The sequence below is a fragment of the Zea mays genome, chromosome 4 (genome assembly GCF_902167145.1).
Source record: "Zea mays cultivar B73 chromosome 4, Zm-B73-REFERENCE-NAM-5.0, whole genome shotgun sequence".
Lineage (NCBI taxonomy): Eukaryota > Viridiplantae > Streptophyta > Magnoliopsida > Poales > Poaceae > Zea > Zea mays.
The window spans coordinates 3,735,548-3,754,458 of NC_050099.1; the positions used below are offsets into that span (position 1 = coordinate 3,735,548).

Here is an 18,911-nt window from a genome sequence, read left to right on the forward strand (position 1 = left end):
GCAATTGAGTTGATTTTGAGGCTTGGAGAGGATTTGATCTTTTGGATGTGTCTTGGAGTGAATGCTTTTGCTCTTGTATTGAATGTAGAGTTCAGAAAACTTGGATGGCTTGAATGATGGTGGTTGGGGGAATTTATAGCCCCAACCATTATTCTATCCTTGTTGTCGATCGCACACCAGACAGTCCAGTGGTGCACCGGACATGGCACTGTTCATTGTCTGGTGCGTGCCACGTCAGCCGACCGTTGGGGTTTGGAGCGGTTTACCATTGAAGTCCTTTGTCCTCTTGCGGCACCGGACAGTCCGGTAGCACACCGGACAGTCCGGTGCGTTCTAACTTCGTAACTCTGACTTCTGACTTCTTCACTGTGCACTTTTTACTGTTCACCGCAGTCGACTGTTGGGCGCAGTTGACCGTTGCTCTATCGGCTCACCGGACATGTCCGGTGAATTATAGCGGAGCGACTCCCAGAAAAACCGAGAGCTGCCACTTCGCGGGGTGCTCGGCCTGGGCACCGGACAGTGTCCGGTGCGCCACTAGCACCAATGCTTGTCTTTGCTCCAAACTTTGTAGAGTTCCCAACTTATTTTCTTTGTTGGTTTATGTTGAATTTTATGCACATGAGATAATAGACAACTCGGCAAACTAGTTAGTCCACGTGATTTGTGATGGACGTCAAACACAAAAATCGATTATAGGAAATGTAAAAGCCCATTTCACTTTTACAATTAGGGGTTATGGGGATGGGCACAGGGTCGCAGGCGGTTGAGAGGGGCATAGAGGAGGTCCTCCCCAAGGTTTTAAGGTCCTGGTGAGGTCGGCGGGGCTGTTGTTGTTGGGATCCATGCGTGGAGAAGGGAAGCTTCAGATGGCCTGGGCCTGCGCGCTAGTGAGCCGTGCTAGGACGCAAGGGAAACATACCTGGGGCCCAATTATCAGCGGCCACAACTCATTTTGCACACGCATCAGGGCGGGGGGATGCTGGCTGACAGGCGGGGTCCGCCTGTCAGCACAACACTTCCATCCTGGGCTGCCAGCGTGGAGGAAAAAGGAAAATGGATCTAGAAGGGTTTCGGCCCAGCTGGTCAGCAGAATTCTTCTTCTCTTTTTTATTCTCATTTTCTTTTCTTTTCTTTTCCTGATTTTATTTTCCTATTTAACTTTTCAAATTCTAATTTCAAATTCAACTTAACTCAAACCCTAGGGTTAAACTTTCCAATTAAGTGCACCAAAGAAAGCCCCATCATGATGCATATTTTTATATTTATTTAATATGCATTTAGAAGAAAAATATGCCTCTCAAATAAAACATTGATTAGTCTAAATTCTCATTTATTTCCCAAAGAACTCAGAAAACCGGGCAAACAGATCCTCGAACTTTGTCAGCCCATGCAAAACCATCCAAAGCCCGATTTGCAAATCCGGATGCCGACGTGGCATGCTACGTCGGAGCCACCTGGGGTCCCTAACTTGGCATGTTGTGTCACTTGGGTCTTCGAACTTGAATGCTATGTCACTTGAGTCTCTGAACTTTCATTAGTTTGTTATAATATGGTACGACACGTCAACATCCGATTTATATGTTACAAAGGTATATCTTTATCTTTATCTTCCAACATCATATCTACTAGAGTTACTCACCCTAGTGTACCTGTGGACTAAATCTTGTGTATCTCAACATAAAACATATTAATCCACCTAATTTATCACCCATTCACCAAAATAAAGCATTTCAATCTCTCCCTTCTTGGTATATTGATGTTTGATAATTCTACAAACAAATGAAGACTAAGCATAATCTAAGGTAGCACTTCACACAAGTGTAAATTGTTAACTTGGTTTGGATTTTATGTCACTTATCCAACTTTTAAGCCTTGTCATTTTGATATGATAAGCACCATAAAACTTTATTTATTAGTGATATTTTCCCTTATATGTGTGCTTGAATGATTTAAATTCAAGCTTACACACATGCATGAGTTTGAAATTTGTGGAAAGATTGTCAATGATGTTAAGGTATACAAGATAAAGATGTAACTTTGTAACATGTATACCACTCAATTAAAACATAATGATGGCATGTCGAGCCATGTTAGAGCACACTAATGAAAGTTTGAGGACTCAAGTGACATAACATTCAAGTTCAGGGACCCAAGTGACACAACATGCCAAGTTAGGGGCCCCAAGTGGCTCCGATGTGGCATGCCACGTCGACATCCGGTTTTGCAAACCCAGATTTGGATGGTTTTGCCTGGGTTGCAAAGTTTGAGGACTTATTTGACCGGTTTTCTGAGTTTCGGGGGTAAGTTACACAATGTGCCAAGTTCATGGACCGCTAATGTACTTTACTCTAAAGGATTCATCGTTTGTAAGCAGAAACTAGCTAGAAAATGTTGTCTCAGTCTATGTACATCTTGGCGGCCTAAATAGCGACCTAAGAGTGTTTGGAACTTGATAGTTATAGAACTCCAAAACAACTAAAACCAGTGAGTTATAGTTCATGAAAAATGGTGAAAACATGAAAATCGGTTCGAGATCAAGGTCATAAAAAATCTAGACAAGGAGGGCCCTAGAAAACAACATTTGGTTAGTGCCGGGACATCCAAATTTGACAAGTTATAACAAACAAAGTTTTCTAGTTAAGATAAACCCAAATTAGCCAAAAAAACTCTTGACCTTGAGTTTTTGAATAAATCCAAAGAACTCATTATTTGTGAGCACATACTAGCTAGAAAAATGTTGTATGAGTCTTGGTACATCCTAGCGGACTTAATAGTGGTATAAGAATGTCTGGGAGTCTATATTTTTGTGACCCTAAAAACACCCAAAACCAGTGAGCTATAGCTAAAAATGGTGAAACATGTGTTGAACACCAAAAGCGGCAGACGGTCCGGCCATAGGGTCCGAACGGTTTGCGCCCCCACGATCAAATTGACTCCGATGATTATCCTTATCTCGTGCGTGGTTATCTATATAATCACGTGGGATTTGTTGGCTATCGCCTAGGAACGGGTCCAGACCTCCCCTATATATATATGAAGGGGTACGACCGATTGAGAACCACCGAACACATTCCAATCAAACCTATCTACTTTATTTACCTTTCCTGCCCTATGAGTAGATGTAACATAGCTTTAGTTGTAGCCTTCCACATATCCACCTCCACCCCTATTCGACTCTACGTCGTCTAGATCCATCCTAGGTTGGCCTGCCGACCCCAAGACGACCCTAGGATCTTACCCCTCCTAAGGGGCAAGATCTACTTCGTCTACTTCACTCAAGAATTCTTCCTCAAATTAATCTATTAATTCATAGGCGACTCTACGTTGTCTGGGGACGCCCCGAGTGACCTGCTGACCCGGAGCACCATAGGTCTCTCCCCTAGGGAGCGGGATCTAGGTCATACGAGGAGAAGACAACCCTACGCCATCGAAGACCGTCTGGAATAGAGCGCGGTCCGTCCGGACAGCAGGGAAGATGCCACTTCTGTCGCCAGGTCATGGACCGTCTGGCCCAGAGCGACGGACCGTCCGCGTCGCTACAACGAGCACCGCTATGTGACCCGATGACCCATCAAGGACCGTCGCCACAGTTCACCTCGCGGAGCCGAACCCAAAATATTGCTCAACACGAGAAGACCCTAGGATTCATTGTTGTTTGGTCCCAAATAGGTGATGTCCATCATAGAGGTGACTTAGTGCTCTAAAGATCTTCAACTTTATTCGACCCTACATCATCTAAATGTGCCAAGTACCGTCATACGGTTCATTATAGTGTTTGGTGACCAAATCGGCGCTAACAACATGAAAATCAATCTGAGAGCATGGACATGAAAAAATTCACACAAGAAAATTGGCCCAAGAAAAATAACATGTGGCTGAGTGCAAGATTTCCATGCTTGAGACGTCAAAATAAACAAAAAACCAATAAACCACAAACCCAAAATCACAAAAAAAGTCATGACCCCATATATTTGAGCTACTCATGGGTGTAGTATATCCACGGACTTATTTTTTGTGAGAAATAATTAGCTAGAATTTTTTTGTTCCAACCTAGGTACATCCTAGTGACTTTAGAGCTCATTTGATAGAGCTCCGCTCCATGATTCTCTAGCTCTGAGGGTTGATTATATAATAGAGCGATTTCGAGTGGTTCTTTAGCAGAAGTAAATTTATTTAACGAAAATCATTTGGAAAATAGACTGTGAAGTGATTCCTGAGGGGTTAGAGAGTGGGGGTAGGTTGGGGAAACAGTTTTTTTGGCTTCCACTTTCTAGTACAAAATAGAGACTAGATTCACTTCACTCCCACGATGGAGCTGTTCAGATTTTTACTATTTAGCTCTACGGGAGTGATTCTCATCGGAAGCGGAGCTGTGAGAGCTCCGCCCCTTAATATTGGCCTAAGAATATTTGGGAGTCAGTTTTCTCATAATCTAGTAAACACCTAAAACCACTTAGCTATAGTTTACAAAAAATGGTGAAAACAACCCAACCAAAAAGAATAAAAAACCAAAATAATAAAAAAAACTCTTGTCCCTGAATATTTGAGCTTCCTACGGGTGTAGTAAATCCAAGGAACTTGTTGTTTACGAGTGTACAGTGTACACTAGCTAACTCGTTGACCGCACACTCCTGGTGATATTTGATTCGAGTTGCATTGGTCTATGCCGTAGAACCTCATAGTATACTATAGTAGCATTATATTCTAGTTGGTCTCCTTTTTTTCCAAGATGCAACTGACTGTTCTGACAAATGAATACAATGATTAGTTTCCATACGTATAGAAATGAGTTAGAAAACCACAATATCATTTTTAACCATGGTAATTGTTTCTCGAACATGCAGGAGAACTGCATATCATCATTATATTAAAAAGAGAGATTCAAGTGAACCAGTACAATAAAGGAAAGGCCATGCATGGTGGCCAAAATTTCAAATATATTCATTCATGCAAAGATGAATGCCTATGAACTAATAGTTAAGTGCCCAATCCTTTTATGAAAGCTATACCAGTAGTATACAGGAGACAGATAGATACTTACAAGAAAGAATTAGCTACAATAAATATATATTTTACATCGACAGTGTTGCCTATACACATTTTGCATTGATGATTAGTTTAGGGTAGCACCTTTTGGAGGGCAATATTATCTCCGATTTTTTTACCATATATAGGATCAACCGATCATGACTTGTTGGTGCTGAGATGAACTGTGATAAACGGCGTGATCGAACGAGGCAGTTGCTAGAGTTGTTGCTGCAGGAAGCTGATGGTTAGAGATTCAGTCATGGTCCACAAGAGATACCGAAATCAGTAAAACATATAATGCCAAAGGCAAAAAAAAAAAAAAAAATCATAACTGCACATTCTTTCTGCATGATTTTAAATTTTAATAAATGAATTTAAACAATGATTGGAAAGCTCTCATCGCCCATAGAATTGCTCAGAACTTAAATCAGTTTGATATGGACTGTGGATTGAATTAAGTCTTAATAAACATGGATAAAAATGGGTCAACTAATGTGAGATGAGAAAAAAAAATATGTATCGGAAAATGTTTCAGCGGAGCTATAAACTTGTGACAGCAAATAGATAGATAAGCAAGTTCACATGCGGCAGAACGAACAGTCGAAAGATTGGTTTTGTAATTATGCACTCACTTGTGCAGGTGAAGATTGTGGTTGCTGGTGATGCTGATGCTGCTGTTGCTGTTGCTGGTCGAACATGGTTGCACTACATGCTGCAGCTGACGCCCAGTTATGGAAGCTGGCATCATCGCCAGGCCTCGGCAAGTCGTACTGACCGCTGAGAAAGTCCATACTGGCGACGCCGCCGGCGTGCAGCTCAACTGCGTCTGGCCTGAAAATTCGGTCGCTGTAAAGGCCGTGGTGGTCGAAGGGTGGGTACGGGAACTGCTGCGACGGCAGGTGCAGCGACGTCAGGCACTCGGTCTGGCTGAAGTCGGGCGGCTGCGGATGGTGAAGCACCACCTGCCCGTGATCACTGCTGCTACCACCGGTGTCGGGATCCTGCTTGACCGTGCTGAAGTAGCTTGGATAGCCCTGCGCAATGTCTCTGCGCCAAGATCAGTTTGCTCGTCGTCAGTTAACGACGAAGGGCAGTTTGTTCGTCAGAGCAATGCACAACTCGGAGCTTGAATTCACCTCTGATGGAGCAGGCCGGACTCGTCCGTTAGCATCATGGCTTGTTGCCCATCAGCGCCGCCGTTTTGGAACCACGACGAAGGGCCTGACTCGCCGGGCAGTCCTAGAGGCAACTGCATGTCGGTCTGGAACTGAAACATGGCATGACAGGAAAGCAACATCTTAATCTGAACAAAATTAACGTCTCATGTCACATGCACCTGAAGCTGTGGTAGGTTAGTTAGTTAGTTACCTGGGTAGCAGCATACTGTAGCCCGATTAGATGTTGCTTTCCGAAGTTCCCCTGGAGAGGCAGAGACCCAAACAGATGCAAAGGTCAGAACTAATCTGATTTGATATTGAAAATTCAGATAATAATGTTAACTAGATATTGAGATTATAAAGTAGTTAACCATAAGGTTACAGATGTGTACCTTATGGATTTGGATATGATTAATAGTTTCTTTGAGAGATTGCTCCATTGCTCTTATATTGTCGATATTGTCAACTTTCTCAGGATCGCTCCAATCACTGAAGAACAAAACAAATCGCCTTGCCGTTACACTTCTCTCAAATTTTTTTTGGTTTGCCCATTATTTCTGTGACAGGCTAATCAATGCCATAGATTCACAACGTGGAGAACATTTAACAGGATCATGTGTCATGAAAGGAAAATCACAGCGACACTAAGTGGAAAGATTTCAAAAGAGATATGCATTCCTACAGCATTTATCAATATAGTTCCTTATGCTGAATATGTTATGAGCTGATGTTATTCACCTGACACGCTTTTGAAGCTCCGCCACCTGACCCTGCAACGAGACAAGCTCTGCTGATAGCTCCTGTCAAATTATTGAAATCCAAATAGCATTAGAAACATGAAGGGGGGGGAAAAATGAAATCACATAACTCGCTTTCAGTTGTCGACTCATCATATTCTACCTCGACTGTCTGAACCCTGCAGTGGATTTAGAAACAATATGTTAGCGATTTCTTTCGAACTAGTCATCTATATGTTGCTACGAGCATTCTATTTTTTTAAAATGACAGAATTACCGCGAGCCTAGAAAGTCTTGAATATTTACATCGTGGTCTAGTTTCTTGAAAGTCTTCTTTAGAGCCTTTTTGAGCACAACAATTGAGGTTAGTGTCAAGTGAGAAACCATGTCGGAAAATCTGTCGGTTGAGATAGATTACCTCTAAGCTCTCCAGTTTCCTGCTCAGCGGTGGAAAAAGAACATTGGTTGGTATATAATTTCACGAGCATCGTATAATACATATGACTAAATTTACCTTTTAGCTCTCTCCTGAGGGGTTAACTGTGTATATTTCGCTACAACTTCCTCGAGGGTACTGCAAAGACAACAATGTGTGAGGAAAATGCGTAAAGGGAAGATCCAATAGTAATTTATAGTTGTGATTACACTATCTGTATTTTTTTAATCTTTTTTCAGATAAATCATTGGAACAGAGCGATCAGAAAGAACAACACAACGGTCATTCAGGGAGAGATAGAGAGAGAGAAAAAAACCCAACGCCTTTATCATCTAAATAAAAACTGCTATATCCCAATTTCAGCCACAAGATTGATTGATCAATTGCCAATGCATGCATGCGTACCTTCTATCGCCAATGCATATGGTGGGTTTGTCCGTGGGCGAGAACATTATAAGCATTAGGTCGATGTCACATAGGATGGAGAGCTCCTTAGCCTTCTTGAGGATGCCCGATCGCCGCTTGGAGTACGTCACCTGTCTCCCGCTGTTGTTTTCCAGCCTCTTGATCTTCAGCTTCACCCTCCCCATCGCGAGGACGACGACAAGAAGAGTGAGAGCTGAGATCACACCGATCGCCACCGCCGTGTCTGGGTCGCAAGCCCAACGGGTCGTCTTCTTCCTTGGCGCGGCGTCCAGAGCAAGGCAATTGGATTGCATGCGACGCTTGTCTCTCTTGCTTCTGCGACGTGAAATCGGACGGGACAGAGTGGCGGACCGCCGGCCGGCGCGCAGACGGTGGTGGCGGGGTCGGCCGGGAGGAGGAATTTAATGGCGACGAGGGGAAGAAGCTGCTGGTCGATGATCCCACGCGCGCGCGCGGCTTGTGAATGCAGAAGGGATCGAGGCCGGCGATATCGGCAGTCGACCGGGGCGAGGAGAGAGAGAAGGGTGCGAGAGATGTGGAGGGCCGGCAGAGAGAAACGCGCGGGAGGCGGTTCGCCGGAGGTTAACTGACAAAGCGGATTATGTGTGCATTGTCTGTGTCTCGCCTCGACGATCTCCTGTATTTATTACCTTTATATCAGAGTACTTTCTTACGTTTACGGAATATATTTTGATATACTCATTAGCTATCGACTATATGCTGGTGCATTAGTGCACGTCAGCCACCTCAGCGCCACATCATGTTTTACCTGGACAAAAAAATTCATCTGATCACATAATTAAGAAAAAAAATACACAGTTTAAAGAAAAATAAATAAATTATAAAACATTTAAATTGTTTGGTTAGTTTTTTTCGGACGAATTGTGACCCCTTTTCATTTCATTGTCCATGTTAGCAATGTACTAATCCAAAAGTTTGAGAAGGAGGAGCATTGGTGGTAGGAGCTTCAATGGTAGAACCGTAGAAGCAAGAACATCGATGGTAGGTGGTTTAGTGGAAGGAGGAGCATTGAAGAATGATAAGTATGGATACAAAGCAAGAGGAGGATATGGATATGAAAATAGAGGTTGCAGTCCCAGTGAATGGGTATGAGCATGAAAATCTTGCTGTCGATGATGGATGGAAGAAAGACCATGAAGAGAACTTGTCTTATACGGGTCTTGGGACGTTGTGAAGATTGCTCATTGAGTGAGTTAGTGAATGTATAAAAGTTTAGATTTCACCTTGGTTACATATTGAAACATAGAGTGAAAGGCTACAAATCAAAGAGAAGCAAGTGAATTGGAGAGTGAAGGGTGTGAATGAACATAAACACCCTCCTCTAAATAGAACAAGTTTGGACTTTTGAAACCTTTTATATATTTTTATTTTTTGAAATCTAAATGGTTAAAATAGCGTCAACCAATCAAGAGCTATAACGTTAGAATGTGATAGTCGGTACCGATTGATCGGGATCGATGGCGACTCATATTCTAACACGCTGGTCGATATTGACCAGGTCAACCATCTAACCAAACGGATTACCGATGAGGCCGCGACAGTTAGTGTTGACCGTGCACGTCGCTACATCGATATTGACTCGTATTCTAACACGCTGATCGGTATCAACGTCGCATGTATCTAGTCTTAGAGATGAAGGTCCACTATCCTGAAACTCTGATGCATTTTTATGCCCTTTAGTTTTTTTAATAGGTTATCAATTTACACCATCGTATTTTTTTGGAATAAATCACTGAAAATAAGACCAACATAAATATATTTATATAAATCTATATTAACAAACTTTTACTAAAAATATTCTAAGTTTGGATAATAATATTAATATTCCGCCTTTACATAAATTTGGTCACGATTTATAAGAATAACATTCTAGATCTAGAAGAAAGTATAGGTTCATAATTGATAATATAATATCGATGAAAGTAAAAAAAACAACATCTATGAAATATATATAAATAAAACGAAATAAAATATGCATAATTAATAATATAACATAAATTAAAATTATTAATAAAATATATAAAAAAGCATAAAAAGCCCGATAATAGGTAAAAAATAAAAAAGAAAATCACATGGATATTATTTTGATAATCTAAAATATATCATGGAATATCTCATGGGTACTTTATAAACACTCAAAGCTAATCGTGAAACATCATATACATACTATGTGAGTCGTGAGTCGTCTTAAAGTATATCGTAAAACATCAAACACACATGTAAAACATCAAACACACATATATAAGCCGACGTTATTTGTCACCTAAGGTGAAGCTACCTGGACCACCTGCGCGCGTAATACCATCCTGGCATGCCCGTATAATCGGCACCAGACCTATCACACACAATTAAAAACACATTTTGTTGTTCTCAGCGCCCAACCTAATAATAAAATAACGTCAGCTAAGGTGAAGCTACCTAGACCACCTGCGCGCGCGTAATACCATCCTGACATGCCCGCATAATCGACACCAGACTTATCACACAGAATCAAAAACACATTTTGTTGTTCTCAGCGCCCAACCTAATAATAAAATAACGTCAGCTAATGTGAAGCTACCTGGACCACCTGCGCGCGCGTAATACCATCCTGACATGCCCGCATAATCGGCACCAGACCTATCACACAGAATCAAAAACACATTTTGTTGTTCTCAGCGCCCAACCTAATAATAAAATAACGTCACCTAAGGTGAAGCTACCTGGACCATCTGCGCGCGCGTAATACCATCCTGACATGTCCGCATAATCGGCACCAGACCTATCATACAGAATCAAAAACACATTTTGTTGTTCTCAGCGCCCAACCTAATAATAAAACCGACAGCCCGATTCCCCAAAACCTAACTTTCTCGATCCTACTAGGTGCCACCATTTTCGTCTCTCCGCGTCGCCTTCACTGAGAAGCACCTAACCTGCCTCGGCCATCACACCTTCTACATCGTGGAATTCACCGTCTTGGAGGCGATTCGCCGTCTCCTCCGTGGCACCGCGTCGCCGTGTCGACCATCGTCCCTAATCCCTCCGTCGCTTCCACACCGATGACCATTTAAGGATCGTCAGTGATCTTGAGTTACTGCGATTCGTCGCTTATTTTTTAGACTAGTAAGTGGTTCGAACAAGCAATTATTCTGGATTCGTCACGTAATTACTGGGTGAGAAATTGGTGAATAAATATCTCGAATCGGCGAGATTACAACGATTTTAGTAAACAATTATGGAACTCTGCATTGTTTTTCACTATAAAAATTTGTTATTTTTAATGTACAAGTCTTGCCTTTCTCGTTACTGTACGTTTTGACAAATTTCTGAGTAGAATCCTAAAATTACTGATACGATGTCTACGTACGTATATGATAGGAAATAGATTGTTGAAGACTTGCGTAAATTGTTTTTCGCCATATCCTTGCAACACACGTGAGGCCTTTGTTTTTGCAAATGGTTCCACCATCACCTAGGGCATCACTTGTGCCGATAACACGTGAGTGCGGGACTTTGAATGCTCATTTGCGGGAAAAATAACTGATAGCAGATCAGGGGAAGACCGTGATCGTGGGAAAACAAGAAAAAAAAGTAAAAAGTCTAAATTACTCCACTCGCCTATAGACGATGTTTATATAATTGTCTTAAATTATTTTTGGTTTAATTTACCCCTCCGTCAATATCAACTAGTCGGTTACCTGTGCTGCGACGGCTCACAACAATACCCACGTAAATTATCCACAAACAAGATCTCAATATTTTTTATTGGTTATCTATACTCTTCGCATAATATTTTTTATGAACGTATGAGTACCATAGGTAGCAAATCAGAGACTCACATCCCTCGCCTCCCCCACTTCCAAGGTTTCGTAGAGCAGAAGGGGATGAGAAGAGGCGGACATATACCTGTTCGTTGCCGGAGAAGGACACGACGAAGACCTGGACATCTGGAGGCGACATATGTAGTATACCGCTAGATATATAGGGAGAGAGCACGCAAGCGGAGAAAGAAGCCTAGCCAGAGCAGCTCCAAACCAAGAGGCACCCGCAACAGGCATCAATCCGAGAAGCGCGAGAGAATGCGAGTGTGTTCCTAGCCCTGGACCCGCCGAAGCGACACAACACCACCACCAACTCCGTAGCATATGCTAACTGCTACCACGCTACGGGCCTTAGTTGTCCAATATCTCAGACTTGGACTCCTCATCGCTAAGATAACCTAAGCGTGACAGGCGCCACCATGTTCTCCTCGACAGCACGCACGGAAAAAGGCTAGGAGCATGACCGACTCGTCCTGTACCGTGTCGACGAGCGTCGATCGGCTCGCGGCTGCGACCGTGGGCGGGGGCAGCATGTTGGAGAGAAAGAACATGGCGAAGGCCGGGAAGACGAACGAGACGTCCGACGACGACGAAAACGATGGTGCGCGCATGATGTGAAACGTCCTCGTGGACGTGCAATAGCCACTGCGCGAGTCGGTGTCAGGGCTGGTGTCGGACGAATACGGGGGAGGAGGCACCTGCTCCTATACCCCCTGCCGAGAATAGGGTGGCGCGGAGGTGGAGGCATGAGGAGAGAGAAAAGAAGTTGAATGACGAACGAGGTGGTGACAACTGAGGCGAGGACCATCATTATCGTATGGAGATATAGATGGCCAAATGGGACGATGCTTGGGCCGTAGCCTCGGCCCGTAGTGCTCACCCGGCCCGACACGATTTTTTTAAAATCATATATACATATGTACAATTTATATTCAATACTATAAACACATTAGCATGATGTTCTACTAATTAGACAATTTTGCTCAGACTTTTTTTTAAAAAGATCACGCAGGACAACCGTTGAAACTGATCCTTTAAATATAGTAGAGATTTAACCTAGGTTAAACCAATAAGATCTCAAAAGCTGAAGTACAAAATCTCAAAAAAGTTAAAACAAACATGCCTAGTCCCTCAGTCTAATGCTCCCCAATCTTTCGTCATGCCCGTCCAGCGGTACAGCCTCGCCGAGTGTCGTTTTCCTGCGTTGCGCTGCCGTTCAACCCCGTCGGGTAGCGCCGCCATCTTCGTCCGTCTTCCTCCATCTTTCTCTGGCCTCCGCCCAGCTCCGTCGTGTAGCACCACTCAGCGCCACCGTCCAGCACTCCAGCGCCTCCACCGTCCACCGAGCCCGACGCCGCCGTTCCATTCTCCAGCGGCAAACAGCAGAGACAAAATTCCTTCGTGGTGGATTTCAAAGATAAGGTAACTTTCAGTTTCAGATAACACTTGCGACTTTTGTTCCAAGAAGATAACACTGCTATGCGAGTATGCGACAGTGATACTGCTATATGACACTGCTATAATGCTATATTAATCTCAAAATAATTACCGCTATACAAATATCAAAATAATTACTGTTAAATGCTGAAATTGTAGTAGGTGGATGGACGGGCAGATAACAGATATTCGTCTGGCAGCTGCTATCTTGCGGGTATAAGTATGGGTATAAAGGCCGTTTAGGATTGCATCTTTCTCGGCAGTTACTATTTGATCAATGGATCAAAAGGAATAGAATGCCCTCATCCTGAATAGACAAAGGGAGTATGTATGTACAATGGGTTTATCGTCGTATCATTCCATATTTGAACAGAACAATACATCGACGATGAGTAAGTGGGTGGAAAGCATCCTGGCATGACAGGATAAACAGGCGATGCTTTTTGCGTCGTTTTTCGGACCGTTTTACTCGGTCGTTTTGTTTTAGTGGGCGACCGGGGTTTCTTCGTTGGCCGATCCCGTAGAACGACCTTCTTGCCAGCATATTTGGCTAGCAATTGATTGAAAGTAGGGTCATCTTTTACCAGCCGACCATGTGCGTCATGTTAGCTTTGCCCTTGTATCCCTGTCGGCGTTTCGAGACAGGGGGGTCCCTAAGCCGACGAGTGAGTGTGCTGCGTGCCCCAGCCCAGATGGGTCGAGCGCGTGGGCGAGCGCGAAGGGGGGAGAGGCGAGGTGGCCGGAGCCGAGCGTGAGAGAGGTGGAAGTCCTGCGGCCTTCGTGTTCGTCCCGCGCCCAGGTCAGGTGCGCTTGCAGTAGGGGGGTTACAAGCGTCCACGTGGGTGAGGGAAGCGAGCGGCCCCAAGAGAGCGCCTGTCCCGTCCTCGGTCCCGCGCGGCCAACCTTCTCTGAGAAGGCCCTGGTCCTTCCTTTTATAGTCGTAAGGAGAGGATCCAGGTGTACAATGGGGATGTAGCAGAGTGCTACGTGTCTAGCGGAGGGAGAGCTAGCGCCCTAGGTACATGCCAATGTGGCAGCCGGAGAGATTTGGGCACCCTGCTGGCGTGATGTCGTGGCTGTCGGAGGTGCGGCGGAGCCTGATGGAGGGACAGCTGTTGGAGCGGTCGAGTCCCTGCTGACGTTGTCCTGCTTTCGTAAGAGAGCTGGGGGCCGCCGTCGTCATAGAGCTTGTGGAGCGCCATCATTGCCTCTCTGGCGGAGCTGGCCGGATGAGACGCCGGTCTTGTTCTCCGTGACCCGAGTCGATTCGGGGTAGGATGATGATGGCGCCTCCTGTTGACGTGGCGGTCTGTGCCCTAGGCAGGGCGACGTGGGGTTTCCTCCGAAGCCGAGGTTGAGTTTGCCTTCTGTTGCCGTGGCCGAGCCCGAGCCAAGGGGTCGGGCGAGGCGGAAGTCGTTCGGCCGAGGCCAGGGCGGAGTCCGAGCCCTGGGGTCGGGCGAGGCGGAGTTTCGTCGTCTTCCGGGCCTTAGCCCGAGTCCGAGCCCTGGGGTCGGGCGGAGCGGAGTTCGCCGTCTTCCGGGTCCTAGCCCGAGTCCGAGCCCTGGGGTCGGGCGGAGCGGAGTTCGCCGTCTTCCGGGTCTTAGCCCGAGTCCGAGCCCTGGGGTCGGGCGGAGCGGAGTTCGCCGTCTTCCGAGTCTTAGCCCGAGTCCGAGCCCTGGGGTCGAGCGGAGCGGAGTTCGCCGTCTTCCGGGTCTTAGCCCGAGTCCGAGCCCTGGGGTCGGGCGGAGCGGAGTTCGCCGTGGCGCCTTTGGCAAGGCCTGATTGCCTGTCAGACTCACTCTGTCGAGTGGCACTGCAGTCGGAGTGGCGCAGGCGGCGCTGTCCTTCTGTCAGACTGGCCAGTGGAGCGGTGGAGTGACGGCGGTCACCTCGGCTCTGCCGGGGGCGCGTGTCAGGATAGAGGTGTCAGGCCACCTTTGCGTTAAATGCCCCTGCAATTTGGTCAGTTGGTGTGGTGATTTAGTCAAGGTTGCTTCTGAGCGAAGCCAAGGCCTTGGGCGAGCCGGTGATGTGTCCGCCATAAAAAGGGGGCCTCGGGCGAGACGGAAGTCTCTCGAGGTCGGCCGCCTTTGGCCGAGGCTAGGCTCGGGTGAAGCGTGATCGAGTCACTCATGTGGACTGATCCCTGACTTAATCGTGCCCATCAGGCCTTTGCAGCTTTATGCTGATGGGGGTTACCAGCTGAGAATTAGGCGCCTTGAGGGTACCCCTAATTATGGTCCCCGACAGTAGCCCCCGAGCCTCGAAGGGAGTGTTAGCACTCGCTTGGAGGCTTTTGTCGCACTTTTTTGCAAGGGGATCAGCCTTTCTCGGTTGCATTTCGTTCCGGTGGGTGCGCGCGAGCGCACCCGCCGGGTGTAGCCCCCGAGGCCTCGGAGGAGTGGTTACACTCCTTCGAGGTCTTAATACTTCGCTTAACGCTTCGGCTGGTCTGGTCGTTCCCTCATGCGAACTGGCCGTAGCCCGGGTGCACGGTCGGGGCCCAAGCTCTCGGGCTGGTATGTTGACGCTGTCAACGATTTGGCCGGAGCCGGTTTTTGCGAGAGCAGCCCCCGAGCCTCTGCACAGGGCGAGAGGACGATCAGGGACAGACTCGGCTTTTTACATACGCCCCTACGTCGCCTTTCCGCAAGGAGGAGGGGGGGAGTGCGCCATGTTACCCTCGATGGGCACCGAACATGGTGTCTCCGGTGAGCTGCAAGCGGGTAATCCGAGTGGACGTCCGTGCCCCGTTCGTTGGGGGTCGGCTAGGGGCCCAGAGGCACGCCCAAAAGTACCTGCGGGTGATTTGCCGGACCCGGTCCCCTGGCGACGGGGTCCGAGGGCTCGATGCCTCCCTCCGATGGGATTCCGTTACAAGATCGTTCCCGCTGGTCTCGGAAATGTCCTAGGGTACCTCGGGAGCGCAGCCCGAGCCTCGGTTATGTATCGAACGTACCCCTGGTCATCCCTTGCTCGGTGTCTGAGGCGACTGTGAACCCTTCGGGGGCCAGCCTACGAACCCCTGATCAGTAATGGGCGCGGAGCCCGAGTAGCCTGAGGCGGCCATGGAGCCCTTCGGGGGGCTGGCCTTCGAACCCCTGACCAGTAGTGGGTGTCAGGCCCACGCGATCTGAGGCGACTGTTGAACCCTCGGGGGGCCAGCCTTCGAACCCCTGATCAGTAATGGGGGGCTCGGAGCCCGGTTCCTTCGCGGAGAAGGATCCCTTTCGGGGTATCCCCCTTTCCCGGTCCCTGTTGCAAGAGATAGAGAAAGAGGAAAACGGAAAAGGATACGAAATCGGACGACGTGGCGTACCTTTTCTGAAGCGGTTATTACGGCGAAGGTGAAGCGTCGCGCGCTCCTCCTGCCAGAAGCGCCGCGTGTCCTGCCGCGGAGTTAATGCGACGGGGCGAGTGGTCGGCGGGGCGGCCGTTACGCGTGTGCAAGCCGTTTCGAGGAACGGCTGTGCCGCTTCGCGTTTTTCGAATCCTGCGTCCGGTCCAGGCGGCGTGCGGGAAACGGTTTCGCCCTGGCCTTCATATACTTGAGAGGGGGCCCGGTGGCGGTTCTTCACTCTGCTCCCTTCTTTTCCCTTCAGGTTTTCGCCACCCGGGAAACTTTAGTCGGAGGAGAGAGAAACCGCCTTCCCTGCCCCCCGCGCCGCCATCTTCTCCATCTTGGTGATGGCGGACCGAGTGACCATAATCCCCCCGCGCGATCCGTGGCCCTTCTCCACGGTGACGGCGAGTGATCTGGAGGAGCTGGTCGGCGAAGGTTTGCTCCGCCCCCTCACCGACAAGCAGCGACCAGAGTGGATTCCTCCCGTGGGCGGAGCCGCTCCGTCCCCACCGCCGGGGTATGTTGTGAGCTTCGTCTCCTTCCATGAGCGGGGATTTGGTGCGCCGACGGGCCGCTTTATGCGGGCCATCTTATTCCACTACGGGGTGGAGTTGCACAACCTCTCCCCCAACTCCATCTCGCAGGCCGCTATTTTCGTAGCGTTATGCGAAGGGTACTTGGGGATTGCTCCCCATTGGGATTTGTGGACTTACTTCTTCCTCGCCGAGCCTTTCGCCTTGTCGACGGGGGAGAGGAGGATCCGTGCAGCGGTGCGGGCCGGCGGCTGCATTCTCTTGTTGAGGCAGTCGCGGGCGTTGCAGTACATTCCTGCCATTCTCGCGTCTTCGAACAAGGGGTGGCAGCGCCGGTGGTTCTACCTCCGGAACGACGGTGAGTTGCTCCCACCATTTTCCCAGCGAGTAGTTACAGCTGCCACCGACGCCTGGCGCCACGGGACCCCGCACGAGAGGCAGAAAAATCTCGAGCCCCTTCTCCAGGCCCTGAAGGAGTTGCGGGAGGGGGGACTTACTGCTGCGGGAGTGATCGCCGCCATTCACCGTCGGAGGGTGCTCCCATTGGCGGAGCGGCGGCTGTCGCTCTGGGAGATGACCCCGGAAGCCGACTGGGAGGGCTCACGAATGTCCCCTGATCCTCTCCCTTTCGACGCCCTCCAATGGCGGGTGTCGGCCGCGATGGGGAAGCCGGACCCCCACGCATACTCCCAGCTTCGGATGCGTCCCGATCAGGGGTGCGTGACTTTGGTGAGCGTTTGCTCCTCCCTTCTTCGTATATCTGGTTGCTCCGGGTCCTTATGATCGGGTTCCTTTCTCCCCTCCTTTTAGGATGTGGGGTGTCACAAACCCTCCCTGCCACGGGTCCCGGAGGACGCGGTGGACCGTGCAGCGCGGCGGGTTGCCGCGGAGGAGAAGAAGAAAAAGAAGGACGCGGAGAAGGCCCGGGCCCGCGAGCGGAGGCGGGCTCGGGACGCCTTGGAGAAGCGCCGCCGCCAGCAGGAGAGGGACGGACTCCCGAGGGAGCCGTCGCCGGAGACGCCCGACGACGATGACGACGACGATGATGATGATGATGACGGCATGGCCGCCCGTCTCGGCCTCAGCCTCGGCCTGGGGTGTGGCCAAGAGCCGTCGAGCCAGCCCCCGAGCGAACCGACTCCGTCAGCCCCCGAAGTCGGGGCGTCGGGCTCCCGACCCGAGGCGCAGGGGCGAACCGAGAGGCCACCTGACCCCTCCGCCGGAGGAGCTGAAGTAGTTCCGGAGGTCCAGACCAAGGCGTCTGTTCCCCAGAGGCCGCCGCTTGTGCTGGTGGCGGACGGGAGCGACCCTCAGGTCGTCGCTGCCGTGCCCGGGGAACCTGTCTCCCAGGCGCCCCAAGCGCCGGCGAAGCGGACCTCGGCGGCCGTTTCGAGAGCCGGGATCCAAGAAGGCTCTCCCCAGGCGCGGTGGATCATGGCCCGGAGTGGGTGAGTACCTCGGAATGTCTTCGTCTTGGCCTCCCATTCGTATGTTTCGGTTGTGATCCCCTTCCTTTTTTATCCAGCAAGCGAAGTCACGGCCAGACCGACCTGGCACCCCGGAAGGTCCTCAAGACGGCGTCGAACTGTGCGGCCAGCGCCATTCAGCCGACCCTCTCGCGGGGTACTCCGACATCGGGGGCTCGGGCGTCGCCAATCTCGGAGGAGCGGGCTCCCGAGGCCGGCTCCTCCGCCGAGGCGGCGATCGTGGTTGAGGAGGCGGCCGACGCCCACGCGGCTCTGAGTTCGCCTGTCGTGCCGGTCATGCCGGCGCCTGCCACCGCCGAGGTTGCCGTCGTCCTTGTCGAAGGGTGTCCAGCCGCCGCCAGCGCCGGGATGGCTGATGCGTCGGTGCCCAAGACCCCAGAAGAGGTGGGCGCGATCGCGCAATCCGTCCAGCCGGGCGACAGCCTCATCGCTGTGCGGCGGGACTCCGAGGCCCGGCGCCCGTTGCTCCGATTCCGGACCCGCGAGGCCTCGGACCCCG

At 49.1% G+C, this 18,911-nt stretch overlaps 1 protein-coding gene across 3 annotated transcripts; it reads right to left on the reverse strand.

Moving 5' to 3' along the window:
* Positions 1-4,728: 4,728 nt before the first annotated feature.
* Positions 4,729-8,333, reverse strand: LOC103652720 (agamous-like MADS-box protein AGL65). 3 transcript variants are annotated; one of them, XM_008679679.3, is made up of 12 exons: positions 7,767-8,333; positions 7,440-7,499; positions 7,344-7,362; positions 7,203-7,267; positions 7,089-7,104; positions 6,927-6,988; positions 6,581-6,677; positions 6,400-6,450; positions 6,168-6,298; positions 5,664-6,078; positions 5,134-5,269; positions 4,729-4,742 (listed from the first exon to the last, which is right to left on the reverse strand). In XM_008679679.3, exons 1-11 carry the CDS (start codon positions 8,078-8,080, stop codon positions 5,180-5,182), a joined length of 1,320 nt encoding a protein of 439 aa, XP_008677901.1. In that variant the 5' UTR covers positions 8,081-8,333; the 3' UTR covers positions 4,729-4,742; positions 5,134-5,179. The 3 variants fall into 3 exon arrangements, with proteins under 3 accessions (XP_008677901.1, XP_008677900.1, XP_008677902.1); XM_008679678.3 differs by lacking the exon at positions 4,729-4,742 and having other exon boundaries at positions 4,843-5,269; positions 7,767-8,332; XM_008679680.4 differs by lacking the exon at positions 4,729-4,742 and having other exon boundaries at positions 4,843-5,259; positions 7,767-8,326.
* Between the last annotated feature and the right edge of the window lie 10,578 nt (positions 8,334-18,911).